The sequence below is a fragment of the Cardiocondyla obscurior genome, linkage group LG06 (assembly GCF_019399895.1).
Source record: "Cardiocondyla obscurior isolate alpha-2009 linkage group LG06, Cobs3.1, whole genome shotgun sequence".
NCBI classification, from domain to species: domain Eukaryota; kingdom Metazoa; phylum Arthropoda; class Insecta; order Hymenoptera; family Formicidae; genus Cardiocondyla; species Cardiocondyla obscurior.
The window spans coordinates 2906271-2927528 of NC_091869.1; the positions used below are offsets into that span (position 1 = coordinate 2906271).

Sequence of the window (21258 nt, forward strand, 5' to 3'; positions counted from 1 at the left end):
ACTTTTCAGCGGATTTTTTTTTTAATTACCGAGCAGAGAATGTTTTGCGCGCTGAATTTGATAAAGAAACATTTGATTTCCTTTACTTAATCGTTAAACAAAAATTAAAACGCTTTTATTCGCGGCGTACACACATAATGTATAATTTTCGATACGTCCGCGGCTAATTATTACAAGCCAATCGCTCCGGCTTTAATAACCGATATAATAATTAATTTTCTCACTTTTTTTTTTTAACGTATCGATACAATCTTCGTATTCTCGTAAAATAATCGGGAAGAAAAGTCTTGCTATCTTTTATTGGCCAGTAGCACGCATTTGCTTCATCACGAGGCAGTAATATGGCCACTCAGCGTCGCTCCGCGAATGATGGTATTATGGTTGTCCACTCTTTGCACTAAAGAACCGGTTCCTCCACGATCTTTAGAAAGGGATGCTCCTCGCCCGTGGCGACAACTAAAAGTGAAGCTGCCTTCGAATTGATTACGAAAATACGCTCGATATTTGACGATAACGTAACGAAAGAAAGCTATTTCAGCGCACGCGGTTGAATTTATCCTACTGTCTCTGGTCTGTAATAAAATGCAATATAAAAATTAATATTTTAATAATACATAATCGTAATAAGTATTAAAAAAAATAAAATAATAAAAATGTGAAATATTAAATTACTTTGTGATTATTACACTTAATCCTAATTATCTTAATTATTATTAAATTATAGCCGACACGTGCTGCCGAGAACTGTCTCGAAATGCAGATTCTCCAACGTCGCGCAAACTCTTTTCTTTTTTTCTTTTTTTTTTTACCTGCGCATCCGGCGTTTCGATTCGTATCTTTAAAAGCCGTAAAAAAATTTCAAGTCGCCTGTATCCTTGTTTATGGCATCAACTCCCGGAGAAAGTTAAACGAGGGAAGTAGCACTAGAAAGGGTTCGTTGTGAATAACTTTCGTGAGAGAGCTTCCTGAGAACTTTCTATTTTTATTCATTCTTTTTTAACGCGCTTTAACCCTCGCAATAAGCGGTAGATCCGAAGAACGGGGTTTTTATTTTATTTAATTCTTTTTGGAAAGAGAGAAAGCGGGGGAGGATCGAGAGTTGAAATTTGGCATGAGGTGTAAGGAACATTTGAGATTATCAAAATGTATTATAGTCCTTTAATACGAAAATATGGAATATATTTATATATATTATTTAATGATATGTTTAAACTATGTTAATATTATGTTTTTTTTATTTATTGTCATATATTAATATTTTTTAGAGCACAAAAAATAAATTTTTAGATTAATTCTGATTAAAACAAATTTTAAGTTTGTTTAAGTTTTCATCTACATAAATTTGTTCGTATTATAATATAATATTACGGTATATTACGAAAGAAAAGTTCGGAGAATATTAAGTGACCTCAAAAATTAGATGTTTTCCCGTTTTCAGGTCCGAACGGCTGCCCGAGGCGCAGAGGTCGGCAAACGTACACGCGCTTTCAAACACTGGAATTAGAAAAAGAATTTCATTTCAATCACTATTTGACGCGGCGACGGCGGATAGAAATCGCGCACGCACTCTGCCTGACGGAACGACAGATTAAGATCTGGTTCCAGAATCGGCGAATGAAACTGAAGAAGGAGCTGAGGGCGGTGAAGGAGATCAACGAGCAGGCGAGACGCGAGCGCGAGGAGCAAGACATGATGAAGAAGCAGCAGGCGGAGAAGCAGGCGAAGCTGCAGCAGGAGCAACAGAGCGCCGCCCTTCAGCATCAGCAGCAACATCACGTAAGCGGCCTGGAAAAAACGCAAAGCGATCTTCTGAAGGCAGTCAGTAAGGTACCAACATAGGATACCTTACTGAGCCGACTCTCTTTCTTTTAAGGAAGACACAAGAGACTGGAGCGGCCTGGACGAAGATGCCGAAGCGAAGTAGTTGGTAAGGTCGATCACGTAGAAGATCCTGAGTTCTCCCTTCTTCCCGCCTTCGCACTCGGGAAACAGGTACGGGCCATCTGACGCAAAGATTTTTCTTGCGATCTCCCTCCCTCCCCCCTGAATCGGTGGGCCGATGCTCGTAAGTAGAAGACCTTACGGATGCGGTACATCGATCTTCTATCTTTGTTTTTCTTTTTGTTTCTTTTTTAACAAGGGGAAGATAAGCGAAGATTTGGGGAGCCTGAAAAATATGTAGAGCGCGATCTTCTCTGGGCGACCGAAGAGAGATACGACGGATGCCTTGTTGAATCGGTTCTCCTTTTCGGATTTTTTTTTCTTTTGCGTTTTTTAAGCAAAAGAGAAAATTAAATAGACTTTACAATAGTAAAAAAAAAAAAAAAAGAAAAGAAAAACAGAACGAAGAAAGCTCGAGGCATAGAAAATGAACGCAACCCACCCCAGCTACGTACTTACTTGGCTTCAGCCCCCGAAGGGCGCCACGCGAACCCGCCCCGCACGGGGCTCAGCCTGCGACTGATTCCTAGAGCGTAAAATGTATATTGTTAATCGGGTGCTACACAATGAGCCATCGTGATTATCAAGCGATGAAACGTTACGAATTGGCGCGCGATACTGCCACGGGGAGCCAATAATTGCGTCGAAGCGGTGAGTAGATTAGTTAAACGGGCCAAGGCCGGAGGATTAACGAGGCCGGCGGAGTCGTTAACGACATCTCGATTAACCGGTCAGATCCGGGGAAACGGAGGTAGTCAAATCGAGCACCGCACGAAAGCGAGCCCCGTATCCAATTTCAGGAAGCCAGCGAGCGGGATAAGAGTTCGGCTAATCCTCGATCCATCACCCACCCTGTGCGCGCGAATTTTCGTTGATTAGCCAGATCCTTGTTGGAGGCCACCACCATGCCGGAGGAAGAACGCGGCGATGAACGGCTTCGAGAAAATGCTCATCATTTTTCGACGTCGCGCGTACGCTTCCTTCACACGATCACCAAACGGAATCACAAAGGGCGTGAAATTTTGCGACGTTCCCGAAGGGGAACGTGTCTCTCGCGCGATCGCGGACTTTCGGTAACTTTGAATACTTTTTTCAAATGTCTATGATTACGGACGTACATTATTTTTTTCTTACGTCGTCTTTTAATGATAAAATAATTCAGTATTTGTACGTTTATTTTTATTATGAATTAGTAACCATATGTACGATTGATTTTGCGTTAAAATTTTTAACTGTCCATTCACCAGTTAGCTTAATCATTAGCGGGCAAGGATTGTCTACACAAAGATTAAAAGATAATTGTACCTTACTTGGAGGCAGAGATTCGATGCTATGTAACTTGGATTAAAATGACTCTTTCGGTACGCTCGGTTTAGCAGGAAAATCTATATACTCACGGAAGGAGAAACAAATTGCTCATGCTTTTCAGCAACTCCGATAGGTCAATTCGAGACAAGTCGCGAGATATATAAAAAAAAACCTTTCTTTTGCTAACGAGATATAACAAATTATTTTCTACCCGGTGAAAATGTAGGATATTTATTTTTTTACCGTCGTGAGTAAAAGTAATATTTTGTCGCGAGCAATAAAATATGCCGTTGAATTCGTGGATCCTTGTCGATGGATTTAAGAAAGCATTGACGTGGCGTTGAAAAGGCATGAACGATATTCAGGCGGAGAAACGAGATGACGTGCCGTGAGTATATAAGACGGTTTGATTTTCCTGATAATATATATTTTCGGACATTATTTCTTGAAAGCGTAATATAGGCAATAAATATAACCGCGCAGTTAAAAAACTTTTTTCCTCTTTCTTTCTTTTTTTTTAAGTCTATTAGAAATTATAGATACCCGAATGAATGTTCGCGCTAATTTTGGAGAAAAACGAGCAACAAATGCGGGAGAAAGTAAGCTACATATAAATACACGCTCGTATATACGTATGAGAACCACATTACCGGACGAGTATCTCACTCTTAGTACATTAAATACGTAATTTGGTGTCAGGGTAGACATTTCCATAGATATAGAGCCCGTTGTTGGTATTACTTACTTAGAGTTCGTAAAAAAAAAGAAAAAAGATAAACATAAAGGGAATAACCGATATATAAATTATTGCCTAATTATTTTTTTCTCCTCCATGTTAGCGCGATCGATGCGTAGATCCTGATTACTCTCGCATTTTCACAAAGTTCACAAGCAAATTTTATTCAAGGAATATAACGCTATTCTTAATTTAATTAGGTATTATAAGAAATTGAAGTGAACTCATTGTCGTTTAATACTGAGTAACGTAACGTGTCTATTTTTCATTAATTTTACAATTACAACGGTGAAGGTAGAATTGTCACTGTACATTAAAAGAAAAGATTCCTTTTTTTTAAACTATGCCTATAATTTTAAATTAAATTCTATCAACACGTGATATATATTTTTAAAATTAAAAAAAAAAAAAAACGTAAAATTCGGCCAGCAAAAATCAGAATCTGTTGCATGGATCGCCTAACAACTATAATGACGTAAAATCGTATTGTACACAATACCATATTATATATTATTAAAAATAATAAGTATATTATATTATATATAAATATATCGACAAAAAAAAGAAGGAAAAATCTGTTGTGTTGCGCATCAAGAATAAAAATTCTCTCCGCGATAAGGATCTTAGGCTACATTTAAACAAGTACGTAAACCGAGGAGAAAAGATACCTTGTTGATCTAATTGAATGAGAAAATAGCATAATAGCAGCTCCAAAATAGACGTCCGTAATCGAAGCAAAATGAGATAAGGGGAAAAAAAAGAAGAAGTAAAGCACACCTAAGTGAACGGAGGGAAAAGTGTATTCGTATTAATCTCTACCGTTAATTTTACCTAAATTACAAGGAATAATGCTATAAATAATATTCCCATACGTAATGTAATGATTAAGCTGCGCGTATGAGTCCGCACGTACGATGTACTCACGTATCTCCTCCACATAGCGAAGTACCTATTTACATACCGTAATCGTAATAGTGTTTTACCATGTAACGTGCAAGACGAAAGGGAACGAGGTAGATCGTAATATATGCGTGTGTAAGATTTTAACGGTTTTGCAGAAATTAGGATTCAATAAGGTAACGAAAGCACTCGCAGAAATATGGTCGCACTCGCGTACTACACCTTAAACTGTTATTAAAATTAAAAAATCACCACCTCGAGATATTGATCTTTAATGAAGTTAATCAATTTTGAAACGCCGATGAAATTTGTGCTTGTACGCGATATAAATTTAATAAATTGATTCGGCCAATTATTCAAATTTTATCCTTCCGTCAAATTTGACTGAAAAATGTACGATGGAAGTGAAGCTGTGAGTATCCGCAGCACTTCCACGCGAGCAAGAATAAAAGAAAACGTTTGAGAGGATCCTTGATCAAAAGTGTATCCTTTTACGTTGCACAACAATACGGTAATCATCTGTCGAGCCATATTTCGTGCTAGTACTCGACTTACATGCGTACGCGAGGGCCTTTCGCCGCGTTTTCCAACTGGCGCGACGTGTCCAGGCGTAGCGAACGTTTGTGTCTCTTCACCTGGACCTGTCGCGCGCAAAAACGAGCGGGCCTTCCGACACGCAAAACTATTCTAGAGCAACACGACGCGCATTTGTATATCGGTTTCACATAATCTGTTATCGTGTTAAGAGTGCGCAACGTAATTATTGTACGTTTCGTGGCCGTAGCCCAAGGATCTTTCAGTTCTGTCAGAATGTCGAAGAAAAAAAAAAAAGAGAAAGAGAGGTATGATCGCGCCTGAACTCCGGCTCATTGTATACGGAACAAAAAGAAGTAATATCGCGGAATCGAGAAACGAGAGGGACACACGTGGACGCGGTTAGCCCCGAGAACCGGTGTATCTATTTATAGAAAAGCTTTATAGACACATGACTCTAATTACGAACTATTATTATTATTAATTATTATCATTATCATCATCATCACTATTAATTACGATTTTTATTTTGTTTTTACGAATCTAGCCCGGCAGGCTCACCGTGTAGTTTCCGAACCTACAAGGTGGGCGTGCGAGAGCGTTAGTTTTATTATTATATTATTATTATTAAATATGAATTATTGTCTTTATTATATATTGCTTAGTTATGTTTTTATGTTATCGCTACAGACACCGTTAATTATTAAGTGACGCGGCAGCAGCGAGTACTGCGACGATGGCGGCGCCGATACGTCCGACAAATTAGAGATATACGTAATGCGTAATAATAATAATTATTAAACTTAGTCCGGGAGAATTTGTACAGTGCGGGGGGGCGACGAGATTCACGGCGTGTTAGTTTCTATTTACGGTGTACACTTAAGCCCTTTAATTCTTAGCGAGGCGGCGTGGACTGACGTTAAGAAGTCGCGCCAGGTTTTTCGCGCGCCCACGTCAGACATCGACCGATAGTGTTGGACTTGAGAAACGGATCGACGATGAGGATCGGCGATTTTCCTTCTACGCGCGCAGTTTCCCTGCTGGAAAGCCTCGGGAGCCAAGAACCTCGACGACCGGTCGTCGTGCGATTGTGTCACTTTATTATTCGAATAAAATAAAATAAAAAGAAAAAAAAAAGAGAGAAAAAAAATAGGGGGGAATATTTTGTTCGCACCGTTTCGCCGATTGCTCGCAAACGTCGCGAAATCCGCGCGAGCGTCGGCGAATGGTCACTTTATACTTTTACAACGGGTATACGAGTAACTTTAAACAAAAAAAAAAAAGGAAGATCGACTTGTTTGGAAATTGGCAAGGAATACATACGGATTTAATTCGTAAATTTTCCAAATCACGCGACTCGGTCTGCATCCGACTGCATCCTGATCAATGAGATCCCTTCTCGAATCTCTCGCCATAGGTCGGAGGAGCGTAGCGGTGTAAGGCGGAAGTTATAGAATAAAAATTGTGCGGGCGCCGTCCACATATGAAGCTTTCTCTTGGCTTATATCTAAGCTAGCTGCAGCAACTCTCTATATGGTTATAGAATATTATTCCAAATAACTGACGCATAATCATATCATATAACGTTCATAACGCTTTCCCATCCTCCCCGCTCCCAACCTGCCCCTTCCCCCTCGAGATCTGTCCTTCACCCTTTTCCCTTCCGCTTCTACCTCTCTGTCATTTATATACTCGCTCTAATCTTACCATTATCGTAGATGTGTACTATATCAGGTTTATAGTACCGACTAGGTATAGTTGCTGGAACGTTAAAAAAAGAAAAAAAGAAAAAAAAGAGGGAAAAGAAAAAAAAAAGAAGAAGGAAAAAAACGTAATATGTTAGTAGTACAACATTGCCCGACTTGCCAAACTCGCGTACGCGTCTTTTCCTGAATTCGCGTGACCGCGGCCGGTTCTTTGACGTTGAAGCGATAATATTTATTGACGCAGACACCCCTTTTCCCACCCCCATTCCATCCTCATCTCCCGAACCCCGCGCGAGGACTTCTCTTATTCGAATTAATACGTATAGAAGGAACACTAGAGTGTGGCTCAAACATTGGTTAAACGATGTAGTAACATTTAATATGCGAGTATGAGTAGTGGAAGAGATTTCGCTTTTGAGGGCTGCATGGACGTGTGAAAGTAAAAAAGAATAGGATGAAAGAAGGAGAGAGAGAGAAAGAAAGAGAGAGAGAGAAAAAAAGAGAGAGAGAAAGAAAGAGAAAGAGAAGACATGTATGTGTGTGCATTTGAGTGTGCGTTAGAGACCGAGAGCGTGAAATATTCAGCGTAAAATTACATCGTATTATTTGTAAGCAAATGCGAATATATTGGCAAAAATTGAAATTGATTATACTTACCTATTTTCTTCGCGGCGAGAGCCGCGTATCGGTCGAAGAAAGGGATGGAATAAAATTATTTATGAACACGAGTAGCCAAATCCGTCTGGCGGAACGTAGGACCGATGCGAAAACGGAAGAGGGAAAGGAAAAAATTTGTTTGTTATATTTTCTTTATCTATAGATGTCATTGTTTATTTATGAGCTGTTTATTTTACGTATTTTTTTTCGTATATTTGTTTTTGTTAATATGAAAAGAAAGGTATTGACCAATTCTTATTTTTTTTTTTTTTTTTTTTTTTTTTTTTTTTTATGATAGCGTAGTGTGAGTATATCGCTTGTCGTCTCTATTGTTTTGATGCGTATTTTTTATACAGATGTATTATGTAGATTTTTTAATGTTCTGTACTCCCGGCGAGAACGACGATGCTGTTGCGTAACCCGCCAATTCTTTTTTACTAATTGTCCCGCGAATGCCGAGATTTCTTCGGCGACTGAGCGTTGGAATCGGTGCGGAACAATCTCGTCGTTCCTCGCACAACTGGTTGTATTATACTTATTGCATTTGTCCATTCGACCTGTGTGTACTAGTGTAACGTGTGTCCGGCTAGCGTGAACACAAATCTGGGCACTTGAGGTTGGAATCGACTGTGAGTATGGAAAAAAAAAATTACGCTGTTGAGCAGATTGTGTTGGAGATCTAAGTGGCATCCGACGATGTTGAACATGTTTAAAAATGTTTCTGTTCTTTCGCAAGAATGTGTTGACTGTCTTTGTTGTTATTTTTGGTAATTGTTTGCCGTTAACGTTGCTCACAACTGATTCCGTAAGGTGATAAGCTAATCAGTTCATTTTTTTATACGCATTAAATGTTAATATTATAATTTTTTTTTTCGTCGTGGCAGCTTTTTTTACGTATTGAATTCTCTTTTAATTGTAATATCCTCCCGCGACAGCGCGTCCCGCATGTAGAGTAATTTTTTTTATCTTTCGGGCTGGCGAAACTTGAAGAAATCTGGTGTGCAGAATACTCTTCATTGTTCATCTCGAGCAAGATATCTTCTCAGTTTTTTTTTTTTTTTTTTTGTATATCAGAAACCGTGCACGAAGAAGTTCACGCAAAACCTGATTATTTCATCGCGACGGCCTTTTGTTCATACTGTCACCGAATTAATTAAAGAAAAATACTTGTTGACGTAAATTCAAGAGTTATGTTTAACGGACACTCGTTCTCCAAATGTTTAATGTTGGTTATTGTTTAATAATGATGCCGAAACGTTGCGTTTCGCGCATTAAAAGCAGTAAGACCGGGCCTGTGCACATTCTTATCGATATTGATATAGTTAGAATTGCAGAAGTTTTCCATTTCTGAAATTCTGCAATTTCTTCGCTCAAAGTTGCCTATTTCAGCGCAGTTTCCTTCTGTTCTTTCGTGATGCGACCCCGTAAGAGCGAAGTTAATTGTTTCGTTCTCTAATTTAACTACCTTTTTTATTTTTATTTTTTTTTATTTACTCTCCTCACGTCCACCGACATGATCGAGATGCGAAACTCAATTTCCTTAAATTATTTAATCGTCTGTCTTGCGCCTATCGAATGGATGAAAAATCATACGTTATTATTTCAGCAGTTCTCAATGTAAATACAAAACGTCACCCTAGCGTTAACATCGCCCAGATGAATGAGGAGCCGCAAGAGAAAATTAATTAAGACGAATGAATCCGCGGGTCTTAACGTATCGACGATACCCAATTAACGTAATAATGTAACGATAAGCGAGCGTAGCTGTCCTTCAATACCTACCTACCTACCACGTTAAGTAATAGGAGTAATGAAATAATGAAGTCTCATGTCTATTGACTATTAATGATTAGTATTATACCGTACGGCGAGAGCTGGTGATGAGATTGACGACGATGATGATAACGATGATGATGGCGAGCGAGGTGGTAATTCATTGACAATGAATGTAAATGTATCCATTTTCAAAACTTGATGTAGAATTATATTCGTAAGCTATCTATGATATTACAAACGAAATAAAAACATATAGTAAATTATGGACGCTTGTGTTTGTTTTTTTAGTTTTTTCTTTTTTTTCTTTTTTCTTTTTTTTTTTCTTTTTTACTCCCGCAATACAATTCTCAATACTGTTCTGCGGTCACTTTTTATTCTTTTATTTCTTGTATTAAAAAACATACTTATTCTTCGCCGCAAAGACTTACATTTGTAGTAGTTTTTTTTCAAAAACTGACTAGTTACGTTTAGCATAGGCTTCTATTTTAATTACTTCATTATAAAATATAAGACAGTATAAAGGATAAAAATGGTGCGGAAAATCACGAGGTTAACTATTACGTGAAAAATTTGCGTCTTGATGGGACACGAAAAGGATAAGCTTTTGTTTCTACTGTTTCCTTCTAGATTTCCATTCCTACATCTCATCGAATTTTCGCCACTTTTACGCTTGCAAGGGTGGAACATTGAAATGGAGGCATCGAGTGGTCGCGTATGGCTGCGGATATTCGGAAATAACCGTATCGGTTTATGCGTCACGGTCCCCTAGGCTCTCTTCCTATTTGCCGATCACCCATTTCTCTTGCAATCCGTTTGTACTTGGTGTATCGCACCATTTTGCTTTTTGTATCGCGCGTCCCTACGTCTCGAAAGCCATTCCTTTCGCGTCCTGAAAATGTTACGCTCCGACGTGAAATGGAACGTCGCGAGTAACGCGACGTTAAAAATATAAATTTAATATTTATTTTAATCCAAACTCGGTTCAACTTTCGAAATTGTTTATTTTGCACCGCCCTTTTCTTTTTGTTCCACGGGAATCTAAGGTGGCGGTCGCGGGTATCGCCGTTAATGGCGTAAAACCAGTTGTCCGCGTTCCCCTAGTATCGCGCGGATTCGCCCCGATCCGCTTTGCAGAATCTTATTCTTCATGGGGAGAGATAGAAAGCTGAAAAATCCGGCGCTGTCTCGATTGACGAATGGAACTGAGGCCGCGACGAAACCCGTCTCGGCCTCTTTGTCCTCGCCCGGTGTTTCCGGAGGGTCCAGGACGTATCCTCGCGCCGGCGGCGCCGCTGCCATTGGCGATCCGCGATGGCTCGTACGCGCGGCGCATATAGAATATTAATTCGTGGGGTTAAGGTTACCAACGGCATTGCCGCACATACGAACGGTCATGTATATCCGCACGTAGCGCGCATATATCTACGTCGGCCACGAATGCGCGTCCTTTCGCTGTCTCCCTCCCCGGTCCCGCTCCGCCGCCCTTACTTATTGGTTTCGTTGGCCCTCGACGACGGGCAGGGCACGGAAAAATAGCGAAGAACCGGCACGGAGAGCCGTAGGACCGTCCTGCCTACACGGCGGAAGAAACTCGCAAAGGGCGACGTCCCTCGGGGACTTTAACCGAAACGTATAAATGGATGAAGACGAGGAAACGGGGCCCCGAACACAACGGTGCCATTGTTCTCCATAGATCATGGCCTAATATCCCGAAGGCGTATCGACGCGCCTTCTCGCGCAAGCGATCCGATTTATGCGCGGTGCATAAAAAAAATTGAATTAAAAAAAAAGTCGACGCGACCTCTCTTCTCTTTCGCCTGGACAAATTCCTATTTTTTTGTTTTTTTTTTTTTTTGTTTTTTACTGCCAGCTTTTTTATCACCTTTGAACCGTGAGCCGAAATCGCGAAGGAGAAGGTAGAGAAACGTTTGGCGGTCGGTTACGTTAAAAAACATCGCGGATGACGAAAATAACAGGAGACACGTACCGCGCTCTTCACATCGCGGTCGTTATACGCCGCTAACTTTATTGCCCTCCCCGGTCTCGGTCTACAGTCTCACGGTCTCTTATCTCCCTGTGCTTGTAACACCACGGCCACGCTGTACTCTCCGAGTCTTGCAAAAGAAACGACGGTGTGCGTCACAGGGTCAGATCGGGCCTCTTCTGTATTACGTGCTAGCGATGCCCTCCGCGAATTATTTCTTTATCATTCTGGACCCCGGCGATTTCCGGTTCCTACCGCCGCGGAATTCTCAACAAAAATTCGCCCGAGGCGACGACTTAATACCGAGGACTTTCTTTTTACGGTAAAAAAAAAAAAAAGAAAAAAAAAATAGAAAAAAAAGAAACAATTATATATCCGTCTGTATTTGTTCAAACGTTCTTCATCACGTGTAAATAATATCTTTTCTACATTATTTTATCTCTTCAATTATATTTTCTTCTAAAGGTTCTCTTACGCCGCGTTACATGAAAGTTATGACACACGAAGAGCCTCGCTGATGAAAACCTTTTCTTATTTTACTGCCTGAATTTCCCTCGAGTGTCCCTCCGATGTAGATATCTCGCGACTAGAATTAATTAACGATCTATCGCAGCGCGGTTGTATTAATTCTCGTCGAATGTAACGTCCGCGGCAATTAAATACGCGGGTCCCCGTCGGCCGCGTAAATGCAGTGTCATTTTAGTTTCGGGGGATGTAAAATGCGATGATAACGACGCGATAAATATACTTGAGAAATTACTCAAATGCCGGAGGAGATGTAACTCACCTCGAAAGCTGCATACCGTAAATGGAACACGTCGTCGGGTTCTTATCGGCTGTTTCATTCCGCGCCCGTACTTTTGGCCCAAGCTAATTGAGATCATATCTCTTTGCTCTTTACGAGGCCTCGCTCCTCCCATGCGCAACAATGTAGATCGCTGGTGTTAGAAACTTCGCGACATTAAGTCGATAAATTGCTCGCGCGCATCCGGCTGGGGTAGCCCGATATCCCGCACGGGCGAAGCGCTTATCAATCGCCAAAGATTCTACGACGGATTGCTATCGCAACGTAAATGGTGATCGTTTCTGTTGCGGAACTCTTGCGGCGAGCAGAGAGAGGTCTCGTCGCAAGTGTGCGCGATAATTTAATTAATTGTAGCGGAGGATCCACGATTGATAATAATGAGCGCTACAGATTTAAAGTGTCACGGTTTACCTGCTACTAACGGCTTTAAGAAAGTCCCGTCAGCGACACTCGCTCCGAAACGACTGTCGGGGACGGCCATAAAGATCTTATTTTTTAAAAGAAAGCGGAGTTGAAGAGAAGCCTTTAGTCTCCGTGACGGGCTTTTTTTTTTCCTCGAAACAAACGAAGTTGCGAGAGGGTGCAACGTGACCAATAGCGAGAATCCTTGCCTGGCTTAGAAGGGACACATCAAAATGCAAACTTTCTACTGTCAGTTTCCTTTTGCTCGTCCTAGGCACCTATCGCTTTCTAAAAAAAAATCGACGGTTTATCAGCGACGTTACTGTTATCTTTGTAATATTAAAAAAAAATTTCTTTTTGCGATTTATAGTGCAGAGAAGTTGTAATTATTGCGAAGTGTGTGTTTTAAAATATGTGATGGAATAAAATTAATTGAATAATTAAAACGCCAGTTGTTATAAAGACGAATAACTAATGTCAACGTTGACTTCGGTAAGTGCTAAAATTATACGTTTCATAGTTAATTTGTTTTAACAATCGCGAACGGGGGAAGAAAAAAAAAAAAAAAAATAAATAAAACTTGTATTACGTTGCGTTCAAGAAAATAATTATTACAGTTGACAATTTAACGACGTGCACTCGTTACACCGGTGTTTCTGCACAATTTTCTTGCACCCCGTTTGGTTCCTGCGAACCAATGCCGGGCGATGGAAGGCTCAGATTGTCTTTAACGATTACCCTTGTCGCGTACCGTGCGTGGTCGCATGTGCGTGCGTTGCATGTGCGGTACTCGCAAATTCTTCGCCGTTTTCCACGTAATTGGTCGGCTCGGACGGAGTAAATTGCTGGCGTGCAGATTAGAGGGGACACGTTTCGAGGGGGCGAGCACACTCCCTGCGCCGTTCGTACTCCCAAGTAAATCATGTTAGTTTTTAGAAAATATTATTATGGCAACCATCGATTTTCCACGCATTATTTCAAAGAAAGCGGACGGTCGTATTTCTTATTTGCTTTATACGTGTAACGAGATACCGTGCGTTTATTCCGAGTAATAATTCAGCGAGAAAATTATTTCTTACGAAAAATTTATTCAATTTTATATTTATTATTCAATCTCTGCACCGGAGCATATAATTACACGGCTAAAACGACGCAGACGCCATCGAATAATGCACCGTCGGATCTCTATTTACTTTTCGAAACGTTAAAGACATCTTTATATTGAGTATCGCCGGCGGGGTCGGTGGAAAGAATGAAACGTTCGTGCGCCATAAACCCAATCGAATGATTCACGTTTCATAAACATTTATTGCCGCCATTAATCGATCGATTTGCTCCCAATTATTTATGTGTGTCGCAATTTATAGGCCGCTGCACAGCCGCGTATATACGAGGGATACATCCACCGGCTCTTCTCCACTGTATTCGAGACGTTCAATGCTATAATTTATATGATAAATTCCATGAATTAATGTCGCGTTCACGGTTTCGTATTTAAGAGACGGGTCTTGTAAGCAGAAAAAAAAAGAAAAAAAAAAGAAACGAGCTCACACATTTAACGTTCACGGGCATTTATTCGACTATATTATACAATAAATGCTAGTGTATAGTAATCGTAGGAAGAAACGCGCGGGTATCTTGATGTACTTACGAATACGTAATATGGTTTATGTCCATAATCAACGTTTCATAATGGCACTTAAGCATCCACTTGTTGATACCATTTATGGCCATTGTATGGCGGTTACACGTGTAAAACGGTCACATGGACGCCGTACCGACACGCACGAGTAACTATGTTAACGTTAATATCGTGTACGCACGCACGCGGATTTAAAACACCGAACACGTTCCGGCACCTGGACGAAAACGTTTTGGTTGGCGTTTTGCGGCCTATCACAATTGCGAAAGCGATTGAAATGCAGATGTATTTCTCGCGAACTCCCGCCCCGACGTGATCATATTTCGTCCGCTAATTTAAAGATTCAATTTTCGACACACTGTCGATCGTGTGTGCATCGAATCGGACACCTCGGAATATTTTTAACCGCGTAATGTATTCGCGGAATAAGTTAAAAAGGTTTCCGAGGAAGAATGCTAAATATTACTAATGTGTCTTGCTATATTTCCATCGCTTCATTCATTATTCATAAAGCAAATTCGCTTCTCCTATGACCCGTCTCTTTTTTTTTTTTATCACATTAAAATCCTCGATCATACCGCTGATACATTGTTCAATAATTTCTAATCGGTTGTACAATATTTTATCATTTTTATCAGTTTTATAAATATCAGGTTTTAATGTGAGAAGTAAAGGTGCATCGGACGAACATTTGTGCCTAATCTGCGTATTAAATTATTGCACCGGAGATATAGAAGAGTACTTTTTTTTTCCCTCCCCCTAAAAAAATAAACGCGTCTCCCGAAAGAATGTTGCACGCGTAGTAAACACATAAATATGCTTGGAACTATGAAAAAGTACCGTCGCTCGCATGCGAATTCATTTTTTTCAACCCACGTATATAGCTGGAATTCAGACGGAGTCGTATATTTGACTTATTCTGTTGCTCTATTTGAAAAAAAAATTTCTTAACTTACAAATATATGTGTAGATGGTTAAGAAACATAAAAATTGCGGCTTATTACGCGGCCTATTGCTCGAGCTGTCTAATAATAATTATTTATATAATTATAATTATAATAATCGTAATAGTTGTCGATAATTAATATGACGTGTACCAGTATCAAAGAATAAACTAAAAATATTCAAACATACAAGCGTCCAATGTGCAAATAGGTGGGTACGCACCACTCGCACCATCTAGATTCTAGCAAACGCTGAACAGCTATGGCGTATTGATCTTTTTAGTGACATAGCGTCTCCACAGACACAATCCAACTCGCCTCCCCTTTCACTCTTCCCCTTGACGCGGACTAAAGGTCTATATTTCCTCCGGGACAAATATGTTTCGCCATTCCTATAAACACAATTTGCCGGGAATATCGCAGGAATATACGTACAAACGCACAATGTTGAAGGGAAGGCAGGTTAAAGTACGCTCGTTTCGCCGTTCTTGGAAGCATGCGACAACAAACGTGCCGTAACAAAACGTACTTTCGATCAGGGGCACGAGCTTACGCGCAATATATCATACGCAACGTGAAATTTTCATTTCGCGAAGTGAGTAATAAGAAGATGAACTGTCGAGCGGGTCCGAGCGGCGACAATCGCCGGTGTATTGCGTATTCCGTAAAAATTCTGGGACGTGAAATCGTTGACGTTCAACCCGCCGGTGTTGCAAAGCGCGGAGATTACGGGGCTTACGGCGGGCAAGAGCGATTCGCAAGTAGCCAACGACGAAAGTTAAAAGGAGGGAGCAAGGAGGGAGAGAAAAAAAAATAGCCGCTGCATATGCTTTTCGGCGCGTATGAATGTACCCGTCGGACGCCACCGCCGCTTCGGCCCGGCGTAGCGCCACTCCGTCTAGCCTGACGTCTACGCTCTGTCAACCGTTTTATATTTAATCCGCGCCGCTTTAGTAAGCAATAAACAAACACTGTATCACATAAGCGCTGTTCAAATTAGCCTCGATACCATTTGAAATGGCCATCTCGCATTTATGAAGATGACCGGGGATGGTGGCCCACCCGAGAGTTCCTCGTACGGCGGGTCGGGAATGTGGCAGCGGGAAAAAAGGGGCATCGTCGTAGAGAAACGGGGTGGAGGGAAAAGACGACCGGTGGGGAATTTTGGAGGGAGAGAGCGTGGTGGTGACGTCACGAGATGCCATGGCACCGCCTACCGGTATGCAATGGGCGGGAATCTTGCTACGATTTACGATCAGCCACAATACCGACATCTAGTTCCAGCCGGGCGAAGTCAGGCGGCTCCACGGTGGCCATTATATGTTCACGATTGGCCGGAATCGTGCTACAACGCGAATCAGACGATACTTCAAATATGGATTTTTTTTTCTTCGCCCAGCCGCAAAATTGCGACAAGAGATCTACATAAATTGCAATTGATTATTGGCAGGTGCCAGAAGTAGCGAGTTCTTAGTATTAATGGTGATTTTAGACTTGCACTTGTTTTCAGCGGTAAATCTATATTTGCTTAATCGAGAGGAGACGCGAATGGGGTAGAAAGCAATCGTGCGTTCATCCTGTGTGAATTATTAATAAAAATTGTTTTTTTTTATTTATAATGATATGTAATTTAATTTTTATTAAGTCCGGTGTTATTGCTAGCAAAAGTATAAATTTTGAGTTTTTTTTTAAATAAATATATTTATGCAGTTCAGTCTACTTCATTATTTGCAAGTAAATAAATTTAAACCTAACGTTAATATATAAAACCAATACTATCAATTTATTAAAATACATAAGAAAATGTAGAAATTATATCAATGATATTCATCTAATAAATCGGTATTAATTTTTATCTTTTACTTGGCATTATTTTAAATTTCAACTTGTTTCTATTGTAAAAAAAAAATTATTATTTTATTATTACCCTTATACCAACCAATTTTTTATGAAACTAGAAGAAACGCTACGCGCGCGCTATTTTTTGAAAGACCCCAATCACAAATGCAGCTGCATCGATCTGTAACAAAAAAAATATATATATAATTTAATAAACGGCAACAACAGGAATCGATTAATCAGCTAATTCATACGTAACACCGATTTTTAAATAGAGATTAATTAATTAATATACATCACTCTTACGGCTAAGTTTTAAACTATATCGCGACTATGGAACTTACAGGATAATTCTCCTGCAATGCCTGCAGAGCCTTAGAATCCGACTTATCACCAGTGGAAAGTTAATAATCTCAATCAATTATCAAATACTCATAAAGAATCTCTTCTACATCAACGTACGATAAGTACTTAATACGCAGATTTAATTACTTGCCGTCAAAGTGATAAATTCTAAATTAATTATCAACGGCAGCTAGTACAAAAGGTTCTATATATTTCATTTCAACGTATAAGTTAGTGAAACATTAATGGCTGTAAGACAGGTTACTCCGGTTGTGTGCGATTACGTGGTTTACGGCTGTTTTTAACGAGTGTCGTTGCACGCGACTCAGCACTAAACCAACCTTACAAAATGTAATCACACTAATTCAAGCTTTATGATCAAAATTATTTGCTGCCTTTTCATATGATGTGATAATAACAATATTTTTTTAGTTTGATTTTAATTATAAGTAAATGAAAGATAAATCTGATTTACTTTAAATGTATATTATGTAAGAAATGAGAAACAAAGTGCAACACGTTAAAAAATATCTAGACATCCGCCACAGTAATAAAATGCTCCTGATATCTAACTGCGTCGGCTTTGGTTTGTGGCTAACATTGAATTGTTAGATAAAGCTACGAACAACTGAAGGATTGGACTTTAATTAATTTTTTATAATATCAATATCTGTTAATTTATTATTTTTATCTTCTGTTTTATTCAACATTTTTCTATATTTATAATGTAATATTAAATAACATGAATTTAATTGACAAGATTTTTATCTATAAAACATATATATTTAAAAATATAAAAAATTAGTACAAATAAATTTAATTTAAACGCATTTACGTATATTTATAAAAGAAACCAATTGTTTAAAGTATTCAAGCATATACTTTTCGTAATGTAACGTTTATACAAATTATATTATCGTTTCAATTTATATTACCGTTTTCAGCAAATATTGGAAGCTGTTTCACAAATCGTAGGAACTTGCTTACAGCCGCTTGCTTTTTAGTGATCCTAATATTCAAGCACTCTGTTAAGAGATGGCGCCACTACATACCTACATATAACTGACTACACGAAATGTATATACATTTAAATCCGTCATGATACAAATTTATTTATGAGACTTCATTTAAAAAAATCGTCAAATTTAAATTGATTAAAAATCTTTTTTTTATCAATAATCTGTTCATATTTAAAGTATCAAACGTAAAAATGTGTCTAATAAATTTCTTTGAGTTGATATTTCGCAATTCAATTTTTTAAGATTTCTTAATAATAATATTTTGCTGCAATTATTTTTTATTTATATTCCATTGTTTTAATTTCATGTAAAATATACTTTTAATTCAGCCAATTAATTGTTCTAGTATGAAAAATGGAAAAAATAAATAGATGTAATAAATCAAACGTAAAAAAGATAACGTAATTCGGTCAAACAGGTAGCAAATATTCCGTAGAATTAGCCCGAAAAGGTCCTTAAACTTTTATGGCTCCTAACGTCAACGGTGAACGTTTCATAGTGCTCCTATCGATAAATCCATACTGACTGCGGGCGGCGGCACCGAAGAGACAAGATGCGAAGTCAAACGTATCTGGCAATGTCATCAGTTACATTTATGAGGCCGTGAAGGATAAAGTGAGCACCTTGAGGTTGCATCATCGTCACTTTAAATCCCGTTTGCCCGCTCGTAAAAGTCTTTGACGACTTTGCCGGAGTGCTGCCGGTACAGCACGAGCGAGTTGCCTGCCATAAAATCAAGAAAGAGGTTTTTCCTCTTCTGTCTATCTCTTTAACCAGGACAGAAAAGGGTTTAACATTTATTTATCCACTTGTCAAAAACTGCCGGTCGTAGTCTTTAATATAAAACTCACGATGCAGTTACATGTCGCCGCTCTACGTAATATACTTTACATCGTTTTGTAGAAGAACTTAATATTACAGCTTAAAATCTACAGCTGATTTATATTTATAATTATTTTATCTAATTTATAGTTATTACTACTGCAATAAAATTAATTTTTTAATTTTTTTTATTGAATTATTTTTTTTTTTTATATTGATAATGCAATTAAGTTTACAAATGTTACGCAAATACAAACTACACTGCATTCTGAAATTATTTGTGACTTATATCCCGCAGAGACATTGTCGTTGTCCAAATGAATAAAACATTGTTTTCAATGTGGTGCTTTATTTACGCTTCACGAAGGGACTTTAGGTACTTCAAGTAAGCGGGTATTCGTTGCGAGTTCAGCCGGGTCGTTCATGAATTGGAAATATCCCACGGTGACGACAAAACAACCTATACGACGAATAAACTGCTCTATATCGGCAAAGCGTCGTACGATTACTCCGCGGCTGCTTTTTGTCGGCAATAATCTATATTATTTATATCTACTCAACGGCAGTCTTCACTCGATACAAAATAAATTTCTAAATCCTACAGCCGCGGCTCCTACTTTATTGCAATTACCGGCCATGTATTTCGACTACCAGGCTAAGAAGTTACATTGAAATTAATGATGTTTGCTATTCTTCGACGAGAAGTATTCGTGACAGCCCTAAAGTTAATCTCAAACTGCAGGACCACACCGTTCTACGCACGACATCTGCCTCTTTGTAACTTTTATAGCTCTCGGGGGCATTATAATCTTCCACTCTCTGTCAAAATATAATAAAGCTGAAGAATGAAGCTATTACTGTATCAACATTGTGTACTTTCAAGAGATGCGACGAATTCGAGTCCAGGATTCACGGAAGCTCGCGGGGTTGCATTTATGGGCGCTCTGCCATTCACGTTTGACCTAATATCACTCGTGTCTATTACGGCTCACGGTGAAATGCGATTGTTCGGACTTTCCCACAGAAGAGAGTTCGAAAGTCTTTCTTTCGCCTCCGATTCAACCGATCTGTCCCGATGAACCGCGACGAAAGTTTCGCGCTTAAATCTCGCGACTGACGTTTCAAATATAGTACCTGTACGTTCCTCTTTCCCTTTTCTTTTTTTTTTTCTTTTTTTTTTTTTTATCGAAGGACCTTGCGGAACGTTTCCTCGCGCGTTATTAAGGTCAGCCACCTGCCGCTCGATGGAGCTCACTTCAGGGATGAACACTATTACACCCCTCCCATACCTATATATAAGAGAAAAAAAAAAACTTTAGGGGTGCAACGGGGTTTGGTCTGACTGAACAAAGAAAATAAGAGATGCGAAACGGCGCGTCGTGGATGGCGGAGGGCGAGGGAGATAGCGAGAGAGCGGCTTCCTTTCGGCGCGAAGAAACGAGAGGGACGGAGGAAGAAAGACGACGGGCGAAGGAAGAGAGGAAAGAGTCCCGGGACTTCTGGAGCCGGAGGAGAGAATAAAGGAAAAGCGAGAAAAATGTGTCTAACGTGGCAAAGGTAATTCTTCAGCCGGAGTTGCCGCCTTAATGCCCGTAGGAGAGAGGCGATTGGTTCTCGAGAAGAGCCCGCGGGAAAGATGGCCGCGATTTCCCTCCAACCACCCGTGGAAGTGCTTTCCCCTTCCTACTGCTCGTCCTCTCGCTTCCACCTTTGCTATCGCGACCTACGAAAGGAGCCCCGTTCGAGGAATAAAGGGGGAGAGTCCAACGCGAAGAGACTCTTATTCTTATTAACTGTTTAATCTTTCTGCGTGACATACGAGACGCATTACCGCCCGCCGGGCTTGTTTATATTTCGCCGGATCACCACAAAGATGTGGTACCTTCGTTACGCTGGTT

General features: G+C 39.7%; 1 protein-coding gene and 1 long non-coding RNA gene across 5 annotated transcripts in view; one reads left to right on the forward strand and one right to left on the reverse strand.

Moving 5' to 3' along the window:
* Positions 1-9825, forward strand: part of LOC139103332 (homeobox protein abdominal-A homolog) — a 31341-nt gene extending 21516 nt beyond the window's left edge. Inside the window, exons 3-4 of one of the 2 annotated variants that reach the window (XM_070657890.1) lie at positions 1439-1776; positions 1874-9825. In XM_070657890.1, coding sequence (XP_070513991.1) covers positions 1439-1776; positions 1874-1924 — 389 coding nt within the window. In that variant the 3' untranslated portion in view covers positions 1925-9825. Of the gene's footprint in view, positions 1-1438 lie in introns of both variants that reach the window. The other variant, XM_070657889.1, reaches the window with a different exon arrangement.
* Positions 9826-12628: 2803 nt separating this feature from the next.
* Positions 12629-21258, reverse strand: part of LOC139103337 (uncharacterized) — a 62341-nt gene continuing 53711 nt past the window's right edge. For all 3 annotated transcript variants that reach the window (XR_011545860.1, XR_011545861.1, XR_011545859.1), the window contains one exon: positions 12629-17355. This is a non-coding gene — a long non-coding RNA (uncharacterized lncRNA). The remainder of the gene's footprint in view (positions 17356-21258) is intronic.